Consider the following 15,472-nt stretch of genomic DNA (forward strand, 5'->3'; position numbering starts at 1 on the left):
CGACAGCCGACTTGGAGAAACGTACAAAACTCAATGGGTATTTACGTCTGAGGGAAAACATCTATAATTTAGTCACTCTATCTTAAACTACTCGTCAGCCTCAAATTCTTTTTGGAGGCAAGCTGCTAAAAAAAAAATGAGAAAAACCCCATCTCGTGTCTATTTCGAGACATAAAACCTAATTGACAGCAACGGTTTCTAAATCTTGGCAGTTAGCATCTACTACAGTAAACTCGATTACTCTTTATCATATTTTAAAGGACACAGGGAAATATGGCAGACGAGGCTGAGAGGGAAACTACCAAATGAGGTGTAACTTCTAATTTCTGTACCAGAAAAAGACCCCCTTTAACGAAGACGTCCACGATCCCATTATTTCCCTCCACCTGCAGCACCACTGGCCTCCACAGATCCTTCCCTGTGAGATCCCCGAGGTGTGGAGATGCCGTCCCCCACCCTGTACCCGTTTTTACCGCTATACGGGTCCCTCATTCCTCCCCCCATTTCGCTAAAACTGCCTTTTCCCCCGTAAAAACCATTCCAGTGAAGAAGGGCCTCCCCTACTCCCCAGCAAGGCGCACTTTCTTGCTTCTCCTGCGGCAGAAAGATCTGGGCCTCCCTGCACTTACTGCTTTCAGCCTCATCAGGGGCAGAGGCTAGGGACGGGGACAGGGCCGGAGCCTGGGCCAGGGCAGGGGCTGGGACTGGAGCCGAGGCCGGAGTCGGAGCCGAGGCCGGGGCCGGGGTCGAGGCCGAGACCGGAGCCGAATCCGGGGCCGGCGCTGGGACCCGAGCCGAGTCCAGGGTCGGGGTCGGGACCGGGACCTGGACCACCTCCACCTTCTCCTGGGGCAGCAGCTCCTCCTCCGCCATGTTCTCCATAGTTACCGCCTCCTTGCCAGGCCCGCCCGGGGACCAGCAGGGGCTCACGGCGGAGTGAGAGAACTGGCGTGAAAGCCCCGAGGGCCGGATCCGAGAAGTGGGGAAGCAAATGGGGAGGGCGAGATGCGTGCAACAGACAAAAGATGAAGAATCAGTGACCAAATCCAGTCAGCAGAAAAATTAAAAGCCACAGGCAGCGATTCGCGGTCCCGTCCGCTTCCTTTTCCCCGAGGCGTTACGACACCACCCCCGCCTGCGCAGGAGCATGCTGGGGGACAGCGTCCAATGAGGTCAGAGAGTTCCGTTTCCACCGCGCGTCTCCGTTCTAGCCGTCAACCACCGAACCCAACCAAAACTACAATACCCAGCGTGCACCGCGCCGCTCGGAGCGGAGCGGAGCGGGGTGTGGTTCCAAGGCCTCGGGGGAAGTGTAAAGCTAAACAAACGCTCCTGGAAAATCCCATGGACAGAGGAGCCTGGTAGGCTACAGTCCATGGGGTCGCAAAGAGTCGGACACGACTGAGCGACTTCACTTCACTTCAAACAAACGCTCCGGAGCGTTCGAGCGCCAGCTACCTTCCGAGCACAGAACTACATTTCCCATCGGGCGTCGCGCTCGGGGTCCCTTTCCCATGGTTTGGGCGTCCCAAATCGCAACCGGCTCGGGCTCTGGTAAGGAACGTAGGGCAGCCGAGGGGTTAGTTGACGTTTCGGTGGGTACTCTCCCTGCCTCACTCTGGGACCGAAAGGGGGCTGCCAGCGGGACGGACGGAGGATTCGGCGGCCTCTCGAGCCTGGGCGGGGCGATTCTGTGGGCGGACCCGGGGTTGAGCCTGCTCTGTGAAGGGTGTGGTTCTGGCCCGGCTCTGCCTTCCGGGCAGCCTCTTGCCGCGGGTTGGGCGCAGTGTGTTTCTACCCGAGTCCGCGGGGCTTGGCGGTTTCTGGGCCGCTTGTCAGTCGGGTGGACTTCGAGATAGGGATCTGCTCTTCGTTTCGCGCCTTCACCCACACCATGATCTGAACACTCTTTTCCTTTTAATTTTGTTTTAACCTGAGTGAATGAAGTGAGTGAAGCCTAAACGTAAGCATAGGCTCTTCTCCCCACTCCTGCTGGTGCTGCTGCTAAGTCGCTTCAGTCGTCTCCGGCTCTGCCACCCCATGGACTGTAGCCTATCGGCATGGGATTTTCCAGGCAGTAGTCCTGGAGTGGGCTGTTTTCTTCTCGAGGGGATCTTCCCAACCCAGGGATCGAACCCCGGTCTCCGGCATTGTAGACAGACGCTTTACCGTCTGAGCCACCAGGGAAGCTACGTGTTGTTTTAACCTACGTATTCCCAATAGCAGCGCCACGCTGTGGCTGTAAGATTCCTGTGGATGGTGAATTGCTGGGGCCCAGGAGTGGGGAGGAAATGGCAACCCACTCCAGTGTTCTTGCCTGGAGAATCCCAGAGACGGGGGAGCCTGGTGGGCTGCCGTCTATGGGGTCGCACAGAGTCGGACACGATTGAAGCGACTTAGCAGCAGCAGCAGCAGGAGTGGGGAGAAGAGCCTATGCTTGCGTTTAGGCTTTTAATATCCAAGGCTCCTGAATGTGTGGAGCTTCAGGGCACTTGACTGGTGCGATTCAGATTCCTCAAGGCGTCTGTTAAGTTTCCAGGCCTCCGTACTTCTCTACTCTCCGAGCCTGCTTTAGTTTAAGGCGCGCTCCTTCAAGGCCACTGCGGGAGGCAAGAGGAATGCCTTGCTTTCTGACTGCTCTGCCTACACTGGTCCGAATGTTACAGGAAGCAGGAAGGGAGAGGGCGTCTTCTTTTAGTTTCAGGTATTCGCACTTCCCGTTCGGTTTTCCTAGTTAATAAAGGTGATACTTAATGGTTTTCTTCTTGGTCTGTTTATTTTCTATTTGTTTTCAGTACCCAGGGGAGAGCGAGTGTGATTTTTTGGGCACTTCGAAACTCAAAACAGGAATGTGGTCCTCCCTCCCAGTACTTAGAAAGTATACGTGGAGGGGTTTTTCCCCTTCTCTCCTCCCCAGTTAAACAATTTATCCCATGGAAGTTTTTGTGAATTGTGATTCTAAAGCCCTCTTAGTGGCCCCATCCACAACTTTTAACTAGTATTCCTGGATGTATATACTGCCTCACTGGTCTTAACAGTTAATTAAAAATGGGATAATAACATTATAGTTTGCAGGCATGAGTAGTGGATATTTATGCATCATCTAGGAACCAGGGATGTTTTAATTTGTGAAAGAATGGATGGTTAATTGAAAGCTTGATTTAGGATGTCAATTTCATTAATACCAGTAGAAAACCAGAAGATGAAAAGGGCTAGATTTTTAGTCTGTGTTTTCTGTGGAAATTTTAATCAGAAGTCCCAAGCACGGTCCCTGCTCTTGAGCCATCCTAAAGAAGGCATCTTCAAAGTTTGAAAAATTATATTGAGTATATTACTCATCTATTGCTGCGTAAGTTCTTCAAAACTTTATGGCTTAAGACAACCAATACACTTCTTACCCCACAGTGGATTATGAGTCAGGAATTCAGAAATGGCTTTCTGGGTGCATCTGCCTTTGGGTCTCTCGTAACATTGCAGTGAGATACTTGCAAGGGATGCTGCCTAGTGGATGCTTGATTAAGGCTGCAGGATCAGCTTCAAGGGTGGGCCACTCACATGCCTATAAGTCCATTCATTTTTGGCAGAAGGTTTCAGCTCTTCCTTGGTGGGCTTTTCCTAGGGTTACTTGAATGTCTTCATGATATGGTGGCTGGCTTTTCCTAGGGTAAACAATTCAAGACAGAGAAAGGCAGAAGCCACAGTGTGTTATTTGACCTAGCCACATATTGTATAAATATATCCTGTTGGTTACACAGGTCATCTCTACTTACTGTGAGAGAAAACATCATAAGAGATGGTGGCAGCAGAGATCAGGAGCCAATTGGGAAGCAGGCCAGCACAGGAAGTCTCCACTCATTTAGTTTATATTTTGATTTCCATAAAATTGGTATGAATGGTACACTAATATAGTTTGTCACAGTACATATATAGGTGTTTTTCTTTTGATAGTCTACTCTCTGCAGTATTTTTTTTTCTGATTTGTCTTATGGATAATAGATTCCAATTGGTTTTTTGTGTGTGTGTGTGTGTGTTCAAAGCACAACATGAAAGGGTTTAAATTGTAAAAGGTAAAAAAACCAGCCCATTACCTCTAAGCAATTTATTTCATGAAAGTTATTGTTTTTCCTTATGGCTTTCTCCCCATGGAATGGGATCCTTGGAACAAGAAGGAAAAAATGAAGATTATTCCTGTAATCTGGAAGCTCAACTGTGAATTTAATTATTGCCATGAATTATCTTAAAAGGCAAAATTTCTGGGTAATTTAGAATCTGTCCTTAGAAGTATATGTTGACTTTTATTAATTTTTATCATTATTATTAGATCTCTGGTCTCAGTATTTTCTTTCTTCCATATTCTTCAAAACATTCTACAAGTTTGATTTAGTGTAATTGATCATTCTTTTATAGAACTTCACTTACTGTGATCATGTTTGACCAGGAGTACTTGTAATTGCTTGGTTTCTAGTCTTTGTTATGTTCTTAGCATCAATACTCAATCACTCTGTGTGTGTGTGTGTGTTATGTGTGTGCGTTAGTTGTTCAGTCGTGTCTGACTCTGCAACCCCATGGACTGTAGCCTGCCAGACTCCTCTTTCCGTGGGATTATCAGGCAAGAATAGAGTGAGTTGCCATTCCCTCTTCAGGGGATCCTCCTGACCCAGGGATCGAACTCTGGTCTCCTGCATCACAGGCTGATTCTTTACCATCTCTGTGTCACATGGAAGACATAGCACTAGCAGCAATAAACTCTCCTTTGGACTTTGCTTGTGGACCCCTTTATATGTTCTTGCCCCAGCAAATCTGGTAATGTTCCCAATCTCTGGCCTCTGTGTTCCAGTACAGGATGATTATATATACTATCTTTAAAGTGTTTATGACCATTGGGGATGACTGTGTATAGTTTTCTTTCTTCCTTTTTCTTTTTGTCAGTAACAGCAGTATAGACTTGATCTAGACCTGGGCTGGAAAAGGGAGACTGGGATGAGAAATGGACAGAGGGACTGCAATGAGCAAGAGTTGGAAGTGACTCAGAATGAACAATCACTATTCTGGGAAAGAAAAATTCACCTACTCATTTACTCAGAGGGCATTTATGAACACCCGCTGAATTTTCAATACAGCGTACTCTTCAAGAAGCTCAGGGGCTAGCAAAAAGACAATTAATGAAGCCAGTATGTTTTTAGACTCTACTGTGTACTATCTTGTACAAGGTGCTTTTACATCCATAGTTTCATTTGAGTTTTTGAAAAACCCTCTCGGATGAGTTATCTCTGTTTTACACATAGTGGAACTAGGACTCAAAAAATGTATGTGTTTTGCCCGACGTCTCACTCAGTGAGAGATGGAGGGTGTATTGAGAAAATGAAGACTTAATGACTAATTGGTTTTGAGGTGTGGGTGGGGCAAAATATAATAATCCTGCAGGCAACTGAAAATGGGAATGCAATGCTAGAGAGAGGTTTGCCTTAAAGGCATACTTTTGAGAGTCTTTCTTAAAAGGTGACCATCCCCACCCTGATGGAAGGGAACAGGTCATGAGGCAGAATATAAATAAAGTGGAAAAATGAGACAATCCTATCATGTTGAGAATGAGTAAAATACAAAAATTATTTTATAAAACTCCAATCTTTAAGAAACTGAAATAAGTATGATTTCTAATGTTTTTGTTGTTGCAATGGTTTAAAAAAAAAAACCCACACACACATAATGTGTTTTTGATGTTTCTTTTAGCTTTGCAAAATGTCCAACAAAGAATCTTGTGAAAAAAAGGAGACGTCCCGGAGAAAAGGCACCACCCTATCATCCAATATTGAAGTAAGAATTTTGACTTATTGACCTAAAGATACCCTGTTTTACAGTTTTATTTTTGTATGATGAAAAAAATACACCTCAGTTTTAAAACAAGTTATGTAAATATTTTGTTCTTCTGACTGAGAAAGAGTCATTTATTTGTCTTTACTTGCATTATTTTATTTATTCCTCTCAACTCTATGAGGTAGGTACTATTATTATCCCAATTATACAAATGAAGAAACTGAGGCTTGGCAGCATCCTTTTTGGCTCTTTCTCCTCTTAAACTATACTCTCGCAAGTGCCCAGCCTGTTTTCTCAATGTGGTAAATTGCAGTTACGTTCTTTAAGTTGCTTGGACCAAAACCCTGGGCATCATGCTCTGCCTGCATCCCATCTATCAGCAAATTCTGTCAGCTGAGTGTGACTACCACTCCCACTGCTATCACCATGATCCAGGCAAACAGCTTGCTTTCTACCTTTGCTTTCTTGTGTTCTCAACATAACAGGCAGAGTGATCCTATTAAAATGTTAAATCATGTCACTCTTCTGCTCAATATTTTCTAGTGATTTTCCACTTCAGAGAAAAAGCTAATGTCTTTGCTGGGACAGAAAACACATTACTGTCACCATCTCGTCTTCATCTCATTCTCCCTTTGCTTTCTCCACTCCTTGGCTTCCTTACTGCTGCTCCAGTAAGCCAGGCACATTCCTGCTTTGTGCTTGCTGTTACTCCCTTTAACTTGAAAACTTTCCCTAGATACTCACAGGGTTTGTTCCATCATTTCATTAGGTCTCCGATCAGATGGCAAATTACCAGTGGGGACCCATTTTGACTACTTTGTTTAAAATTGCAAAAGCCTCACCCTTGCCTCCCAGCCCTTCCTGACCCCTTTCTCTGCTTTATTATTATTATTTTTTAAATAGCATCATCTGACACCCTAAATATATTACTTATTTGTAAGTTAAACCTGCAGTAGGTATAACCTCTTATGACAGCAGGGACTTTTATTGTTTTTTCACTAATCTGTTCTCACTGTCTAGAAAAGTGTCTCTGATACACGGTAGGTACTTGAAATACTTTTCTCCTGGGTCTGTTGAATTCAGGAGCCACTGAAAAAATAACTGGGTATATGGTTTTGCTTTGTAGAAGACTAAGTATCACTATCGGAGAAGGCAATGGCACCCCACTCCAGTACCTGGTAGGCTGCAGTGCATGGGGTCACTAAGAGTCTGACATGACTGAGCGACTTCACTTTCCCTTTTCCCTTTCATGCATTGGAGAAGGAAATGGCACCCCACTCCAGTGTTCTTGCTTGGAGAATCCCAGGGATTGGGGAGCCTGGTGAGCTGTCGTCTAGGGGGTCACACAGTATCGGACACGACTGACGCGACTTAGCAGCAGCAGCAGCAAGTATCACTATGGTAGTACCATTTCCCAATGTCCTTATGTGAGCTGTCTGCAACTTTCTGCTATATTACCTCTAATCCAAGTGAAAGTGAAAAAGTGAAAGTGTTAGTCACTCAGTCACATCCAACTCTTGCAAGTCCATGGACTAGCCCACCAGCCTCCTCTGTCCATGGAATTCTTCAGGCAAGAATACTGGAGTTGGTAGCCATTCCCTTTTTCAAGGGATCTTCCTGACTCAGGGATTGAACCCAGGTCTCCTGGATTGCAAGCAGATTCTTTAACATGTGAGCCACCAGAGAAGCCCACTTCTATCCCATCTCATTCCTAATTCAAGACCACTTAGATCTTCTGATTTCTAGTTAAGTCTCCTTTCCTCTTACCAATGTTTGTATGCCTTTAAACATTGTTCCTGGACTTCCGTGGTGGTATGGTGGATAAGAACCCAACTGCCAATGGAGGGGACACGGTTCTGATCCCTGGTCTGGGAAGATTCCACATGCCAAAGAGCAGCTAAGCCTGTAAGCTGCAGCTACTGAACCCACTTGCATCAGAGCCTGAGAGCCGTAACTGCTGCCTGTGCACCACAACTGCTGAGCCTAGGTGTTGCGGCTACTGAAGCCCTCACACCTGGAGCCTGTTCTCTGCAACAGGAGAAGCCACTGCAATGAGAAGGCTCTCCTACCACAACTAGAGAATAGTCCCTGCTGTCCGCAACTAGAGAAAGCCTGTGCGCAGCAACAAAGACCCAATACAGCTAAATAAATAAATAAACATTGTTCTCCTCTGAAACTTATTATTAATGCAGAAGGAATCTTGATTTATAACAACATTGATAAAAGAATGCTCTCTTACACTGTGCTTTATTTTGTGTTTTTCTTTCCTTTTTTTTCCAAATGACATTCTTAGGATAAGAGAGAGAGAAAAACATCAGTAAGTTCTCCTTGTTCAACTTGCTCTATAAGATCAGTGTCATCAGAGAAGAGAAAACTGGTGAGTATTTAGATACTGTAACTAACTCTAAAAATGATATTAAAGTTTTAATGTACAATTGAAAGCTTTATGATATAAATTTCCCTACTACTTTTCCATTCATTTTTTCTTGATATTATACTTGCTTTTTGATAGCCGATAGATGGAAAAGCAGCTTTTCCCTGCTACTCACTGAAAAGCATATATCAGATTCTTCCTTTGTGCTAATAGATCCTATCATGTGGGATTAGACAATGTGAATATAAATTTAGACAATTTTTAAGTCTTTTCCTGTATGTGGTTAAATTTGTCTTTACAGTTTCATTTTGAAGTCACCAGAGCAGAGATAGTGTTTGCATTTTCAGATTCAGAAATTGAGATCCAGAAAGTTAAGTGACTTGTAAAAGGACACAAAATTGTTTGCAGCAACCAAGTGAAGTCCAGATTTTTTTCCACTGTCTGCCAAATAACATGGAACAGTGACAGCAGACTAAACGCATCAGCCTGGTACATGGATGGTTGCGAAGTGCTCACCATGTTCAAGAGAAGAGTTAGGAGTATATGAAGATTGCTGCAGAGTTGTTGTAGATAATAAGAGAAAATAGTTGTGAAAGTTCCATGAATGCAGATTTGGGTTTTCACGAGTTTGTTTTCACATAATGGAACTGCTGTTGCAATTCTTGCTGTATTAACCTTCTTAAAACACTGATCTCATCATATTTCTCCTCTGTTGAAAAATCTTCATTTACTTTTTTAGTTTATCATTTGGGCTTCCCTAGTGGCTCAGCTGGTAAGAATCTGCCTGCAATACGGGAGACCTGAGTTCAGTCCCTGCTTTGGGACGATCCTCTGGAGAAGGGAATACCTACCCACTCCAGTATTCTGGCTTGGAGAATTCCATGGACTGTTTAGTCCATGGGGTCACAAAGAGTCAGGACCCTTTTAAATTTGGTCATACCTTAAGTATCCAGTTTTCATTTTTCTTCTTCCTCAAAACAGCCCTTCTAGGTAGGCTGATTTATTTTCTCTCTGCTGAATTTATATCAGTCATCTCCAGCTTCTTAGAATGCCTAAGCATTTTTAATGGAGAATGCCTTTTTCTTTTACGCATTCATCTTTATTCAATATATATTCAATCTTTAGCATATTTTTGGCCTACTTTTTTTCCTTGGTACATCCCAACTTTGGGTTTTGATCTTTTAAACTCTTTTACAACTTATTGTTTATTGTTCTGCTTTATTTTATTGTCTATTGTATATATCCTTGTACTTTTTTCTACTTTATCCCTTTGCTTTACTCTGAGCTCGTTAGAACAGGGACTATATCCTCTTTCTCTGTTATTTTTATTGTGTGTAGCCCTCTGCCCCTAGAGAGACAGGGTGGTAGAATAGAAAGGGTAGAGAAATCTGGTTTCAGATCATGGCTCTGCAACTAACTTGCTCTGTAATGTTGAGGGTATTTTGCTCTATTTGAGCCTTGGGTGCTTTGTAAAATGAGATACTAATAATATCTGTCTCATGAGATTATTGCAAGGATTAAGAAAATTATTGTGTCAACCTGATACTGACCAGGGTTTTTGGCCTGCTCATAGTCAATAGAAAGTGATCAGATGCCAGATAAGAAGTTCAGGTAAGATTTCAATGGGGTGCCTGCTGCAGCAGGGAGAGCGAGAACAAGGAACAGTTTCCTTTGCTTTCTCAGTCACTGAGGTGGGAGCTGCCTTGTTTCTTTTTTAAATTTATTTTTTCAAAATTGGAGTAAAATTGCTTTACAACGTTATATTAGTTTCTGCTGAATAACAACGTGAATCGGGTATATGTATACATATATCTCCTCCTTCTGGAGCCTCCCTCCCACCCCAACCCCAGTCCCACCTCTCTAGGTCATCACAGAGCATGGAGTTCAGTTCCCTGTACTATATAGCAGCCTCCCACTAGATACCTGTTTTACATATGATTCAGTTCAATTCAGTTCAGTCACTCAGTTGTGTCCCACTCTTAGTTACCCCATGGACTATAGCACACCAGGCTTCCCTGTCCATCGCTAAGTCCCAGAGTTTATTCAGACTCATGTCCATTGAGTCGGTGATGCCATCCAACCATCTCATCATCTGTCGTCCCCTTCTCCTCCTACCCTCCATCTTTCCCAGCATCAGGGTCTTTTCCAGTGAGTCAGCTCTTCGCATCAAGTGGCCAAAGTATTGGAGCTTCAGCTTCAACATCAGTCCCTTCCAATAAACATTCAGGACTGATTTCCTTTAAGATGGACTGATTGGATCTCCTTGCTGTCCAAGGGACTCTCAAGAGTCTTCTCCAACACCACAGTTCAAAAGCATCAATTCTTCAGCGCTCAGCTTTCTTTATAGTCCAACTCTAACATCCATACATGACCACTGGAAAAACCATAGCCTTGACTAGATGGACCTTTGTTGGCAAAGTAATGTCTCTGCTTTTTAATATGCTGTCTAGGTTGGTCATAACTTGTCTTCCAAGGGGTAAGCGTCTTTTAATTTCATGGCTGCAGTCACCAACTGCAGTGATTTTGGAGCCCAGAAAAATAAAGTCTGACACTGTTTCCACTGTTTCCCCATCTATTTGCCATAAAGTGATGGGACCAGATGCCATGATCTTAGTTTTCTGAATGTGGAGCTTTAAGCCGTTTTCACTTTCCTCTTTCACTTTCATCAAGAGGCTCTTTAGTTCTTCTTCACTTTTGTATATATATATCAATGTTACTTTCTCAGTGTGCCCCACCCTGTCCTTCTCTCACTATGTCCTTAAGTCCGTGCTCTGCGTCTGCATCCTTATTCCTGCTTTGCAGATAGTTTCATCAGTACCATTTTTCTAGATTCCATATATATGCATTGGTGTACGTTATTTGTTTTTCTCTTTCTGATTTACTTTATTATGTTTGACAGACTCTAGGTTCACCCACATCACTGCATATGACTCAATCTAGTTCCTTTTTATGGCTGAGTAACATTCCGTTGTGTATATGTACCACATCTTCTTTATCTATTCATCTGTTGATGGACATCTAGGTTGCTTTTATGTCCTGGCTATTGTAAATGGTGCTGTGCCGTGCTTAGTTGCTCAGTCCTGTCTGACTTTTTGCGACCTCATAGACTGTACCCCACCAGGTTCCTCTGTCCATGGGGATTCTCCAGGCAAGAATGCTAGAGTGGGTAGCAGTGGTTTTGGATTTGCTTTTGTGGGTCATCTTCTTCTCTTTTGTTTCCTGCCTAGAGAATTTCCTTTAGCACCTTTTGCAGGCTGGCTTTGTTTAGTCCCTAAGTTGAGTCCGATTCTTGTGATCCCATGCACTGTAGCCCTCCAGGCTCCACTGTCCGTGGAATTTCCCAGGCAAGAATACCGGAGTAGGTTGCCATTTCCTTCTCCAGGGGATCTTCCTGACCCAGGGATCAAACCTGCATCTCTTGCATTGCAGATTCTTTACCACGGAGCCAAGGACACTAACTTAATTAGAAGGCTAAAATCCTTGAGTAAGTAAGGCTGGGTTGGTGGTGCTGAATTCTCTTAGCTTTTGCTTGTCTGTGTTTAATTTCTCCATCAAATCTGAATGAGATCCTTGCTGGCTGTAATCTTAGTTGTAGATTTTTCTCTTTCATCACAGTAACTATATCCTGCCACTTTGACCTGGCCTGCAGAGTTTCTGCTGAAAAATCAACTGAGAGATCAATTCCCTTATGGAAATTCCCTTGTATGTTATTTTTTGCTGTTTTAAATACTTTTTTCTTTTATTTGGTTTTTGTTAGTGTGATTTGTATGTGTCTTGGTGTGTTCCTCCTAGGGTTTATCCTGCATGGGTCTCTCTGTACTTCCCAGACTTGGGTGGCTATCTCCTTTCCCATGTTAGGAAAGTTTCTGACTATAATCTCTTCAAATATTTTCTCGGACCATTTCTTTTCCCTTCTTCTTCTAGGACCCAGTATTTTGAATGTTAGTGTATTTAGTGTTGTTGCAGAGTTCTCTGGGTCTGTCTTTAATTTTTCAATTTTTTTTTTAATCCTATTTCCACATTCTGTCTTCGTTTTTCATTCTTCTGCCTTAGTTATTCTGCTATTGATTCCTTCTAGTGTATTTTTCATTTCAGTTATTGTGTTCATCTCTGTTTGTTTATTCTTTAGTTCTTCTAAGTCTTTGTTAAACATTTCTTGTATTTTCTTGATCAGTGCCTCCATTCTTTTTCTGAGTTTTTGGATCATTTTTACTATCGTAAATTTTTTATTTTCAGGTAAGTTGTCTATTTCCTCTTCATTTGTTTGGTCTTGTAGCTTTTTATTGTGCCTGTTTGTAACTTGGGTTTTTGTTGTCACATATTTTTGGTGGGTGGATCTGTGCTTCTGTCTTCCTAGTTGTTTGCTCTGAGATTTGGGTTTCCCTGGTGGCTCAGAGGTAAAGAATCTGCCTACAATGGAAGAGACCCAGGTTTGATCTCTGGGTTGGGAAGATCCCTGAAGAAGGGAATGGCTACCCACTCCGGTATTCTTGTCTGGAGAATCCAGTGGAGCCTGGTGGGCTACAGTCCATGGAGTCACAAACAGTGAGACATGACTGAGCGACTTTTACTTCACTTCCAGCACTGGAGTTTGCAGGCAGTTAGGTAGAGCTACTTCTTGGTGTTGAGATGTGGACTTCCAAGAGACTTTATATTAATATAAAGTCCTTACCCCTACAAGAGACTCAAATTAATATTCCCTGGAGTCTGTGGTTCTCGTTAGAACCACCAGGTTCAGCCCTCCTACCCTAGGAGCTCAAGCCCATCCTCTGGCCCATGAACCGAGATCCTACAAGCCACAAAGCCGCACAGAGTAACAACAACAGTGACAAAAAGTGAAATTTTAAAAACTAACACATATATTAGGAAAAATAAAGATAGAAGTGAAACAACCACTGGAAGCTAAAACAGAACTGCAATAGGAAAAAAAGAGAAAAGAGAACGAAATCTGGAAAAAGTCTTGGCTGTTGTGGGGCAGGGCTTAGGTGGGGGTGGGCCCATGCTGCAGATAAAGGCCCTGGGTGGGGGTGGGGTGCAGGTTGCCTGAGCTCAGCCGGGCCTGGAGGGGGTCTGGAATGCTTCTGGCCTCAGAGTACAGAGGATCAGGCCCCCGGCCTCAGCAGGCTTCCCAGGGTTGAGTAGGTTCCAGGTACGTGCCCCTGATCTTCTGACCTCCAAGGGTCTCTCCCTGTCCCCACTGATCCCCTTGAGGTAAGTGTGCCTCTCAAGGCCTGGGAACTCCTCTCCCCGAGCTGCTCCTCAGGGGTACTGGTCCCGCTAGCCTCTGCTTCTTCCCGCTCGCTCCCCACTATATTCTACCCCTTAGTAAAGAGGTTCCTCCTGTCCACCTGGGTGTCATGGTTGCCACCAGCATCTGGTAAGGGCACTATTTGTGGCACCTTCCCTCTCTGCCATCTTGGCTCTCTCTTGTTATATGGGGTGAAGTTAGGGGTGTGCACAGACTTAGGGCTGGAAGGATGAGGTGTTTTGCCCACCCTTCTGGTGGTGGTGACTGCAGGGGGCATGCTTAGTACCCTGCTTTTTGCTCCTGGCTCTTCATGAGTAGCAGTTTTTTGGTCTTAATTTGCCCCAACTGAGCGTGCAGACAGTTATTTTTAGTCTCATATAGTTTCTTTGTATTCTGTTGCTGGAGAAGCGGTGTGTCCAGGTACAAGTGTTGTAGCAGTTACAGTAAAGGGTCCCAGGTCCCAGGCTGTCTCTAACGTATTCACTAACATATAGGTATGGAAAAATACTGTTTCCCAATCTCTTTCCTCAGTTCACAATTTATATTTCCTAAGTAATACCTTTTTTCTTTCAGAAATCAGATCCTGCAGATATTCTGTACTGTAATATGAAAAGAAGACAAGAACTGAAAAGGTAAATTTTCCCTTTTTCTTGGTATATTTTTTAGCTTTGAATTGTGAGACTGAATATTTAGATTTGCAGAATCCTTTATTTTGTTTAATACTGTTTTGTAGGCACATATTTATAGCTAAATCACAGATATGATTTTCTTAATATTTGTATAAATTTAAGAAAAAGTTGAGTGAAATAAAAAATCTTATCAGAATTCTATACTATGTAAATATTACTTTCAACAAAAATGTTAATTTGCATCTCAAATAATTTGATTTTGACACACCCTTGCAAGATATATAACTTCATGACATAACAGTAATAGAAGACGTTATGAGGCTGATTTAATCATTTTGGACAAATTATCTTTGCATATTACTCATGAAGAGAATATGTAGCTTATTGAATTGATATGGCTCTGAAACCATGTTAATTTAACAGATTGTGGCTACAACTAGAGAACTTGGGAAATAGTAGGAATAATTAAAAGTATTATAATGCTGAGTTTTCATTGTTTAATGACCTTATGGACCATGGTGTATAGATTGCTATGAAATATGCCACATAGGACTGTTGTGAAGAACAAATAGGAATTTCAAAATGCTCAGAAAACTAGAGGGTCCTAATAAAATTTTCTTTCGTTTGTTTTTTTCCTGATTTTTCTTTACTACAGTTAAATCTTATATGATATGCTAAGAAGTGCCAAACAGGGTCCTATTAAAGTTTTGTCTCATTGCTATTTATTAACAGGTAAATAATGATAGGCAATCTTTTTGTAGAAAGAGCAAAGAAAATAAAACCAGGTGAAGACTCAGGTGAAACTCCTATGGAAACTCTGAGATGTTTATAGTTTGCTCTTGCCATAGTTAATTCTTTGAGAAGTCACTTATTCATGGTCCCTCTGTCCCCTGCTGGACAGTAAAGTAATGAGGGGAAAGGGCTGTATTTGCTGTGTCCTCCACTGCCTCCCAGTGTCCAGAAGGACAGGCGCTTAAAAGGCATTCAGGGCTTTACTGATATAAATTAATAGATTGTGGCTCATCAAATTTTTCCCCCTTTTTTTCTGACTACAGAGTAATATCTAGTTTTATTGTGCAGGAAAATATTATCACCTCTAGCTATTGTTGCTTCTAGCATTCTAGTATGTTTCTTTCTGACTTGTTTACTATGCTTATTTAAACTGTTGAGATGGTCTTATGTATACAGATTTATGCCATGCTTGTTTTCTGCTCAATAGTATACCAGTATATTTTGTATGTCTTTGAAAATTTTGCATAAACGTCCTTTGAAATGACTTTGATAGTTTATTGTATTCGGTAGAATGACATCTTTCTTAGTCATTTCCAAAATTTTAGCATTTACCTTGTACCTGACTTTTTGCTCTTACAGATAATCCTGAATTGAATATCTTATTATTTTCATTCT

The 15,472-nt window shown here is 42.8% G+C and overlaps 2 protein-coding genes across 3 annotated transcripts in view; one reads left to right on the forward strand and one right to left on the reverse strand.

Annotated features, from left to right (window-relative positions):
• TRMT1L (tRNA methyltransferase 1 like) overlaps positions 1-1,097 on the reverse strand; it is a 38,231-nt gene extending 37,134 nt beyond the window's left edge. For both annotated transcript variants that reach the window (XM_052653713.1, XM_052653712.1), the window contains exon 1: positions 630-1,097. In XM_052653713.1, the coding sequence (XP_052509673.1) occupies positions 630-882 (253 nt within the window). In that variant the 5' untranslated portion in view covers positions 883-1,097. The remainder of the gene's footprint in view (positions 1-629) is intronic.
• Positions 1,098-5,739: 4,642 nt separating this feature from the next.
• The window catches only part of SWT1 (SWT1 RNA endoribonuclease homolog), a 97,215-nt gene continuing 87,482 nt past the window's right edge, over positions 5,740-15,472 (forward strand). The window contains exons 1-3 of the mRNA XM_052654077.1: positions 5,740-5,814; positions 8,108-8,191; positions 14,010-14,068. Of these exons, the coding sequence (XP_052510037.1) occupies positions 5,740-5,814; positions 8,108-8,191; positions 14,010-14,068 (218 nt within the window). The remainder of the gene's footprint in view (positions 5,815-8,107; positions 8,192-14,009; positions 14,069-15,472) is intronic.

Source organism: Budorcas taxicolor, chromosome 16, assembly GCF_023091745.1.
Source record: "Budorcas taxicolor isolate Tak-1 chromosome 16, Takin1.1, whole genome shotgun sequence".
NCBI classification, from domain to species: Eukaryota; Metazoa; Chordata; class Mammalia; order Artiodactyla; family Bovidae; genus Budorcas; species Budorcas taxicolor.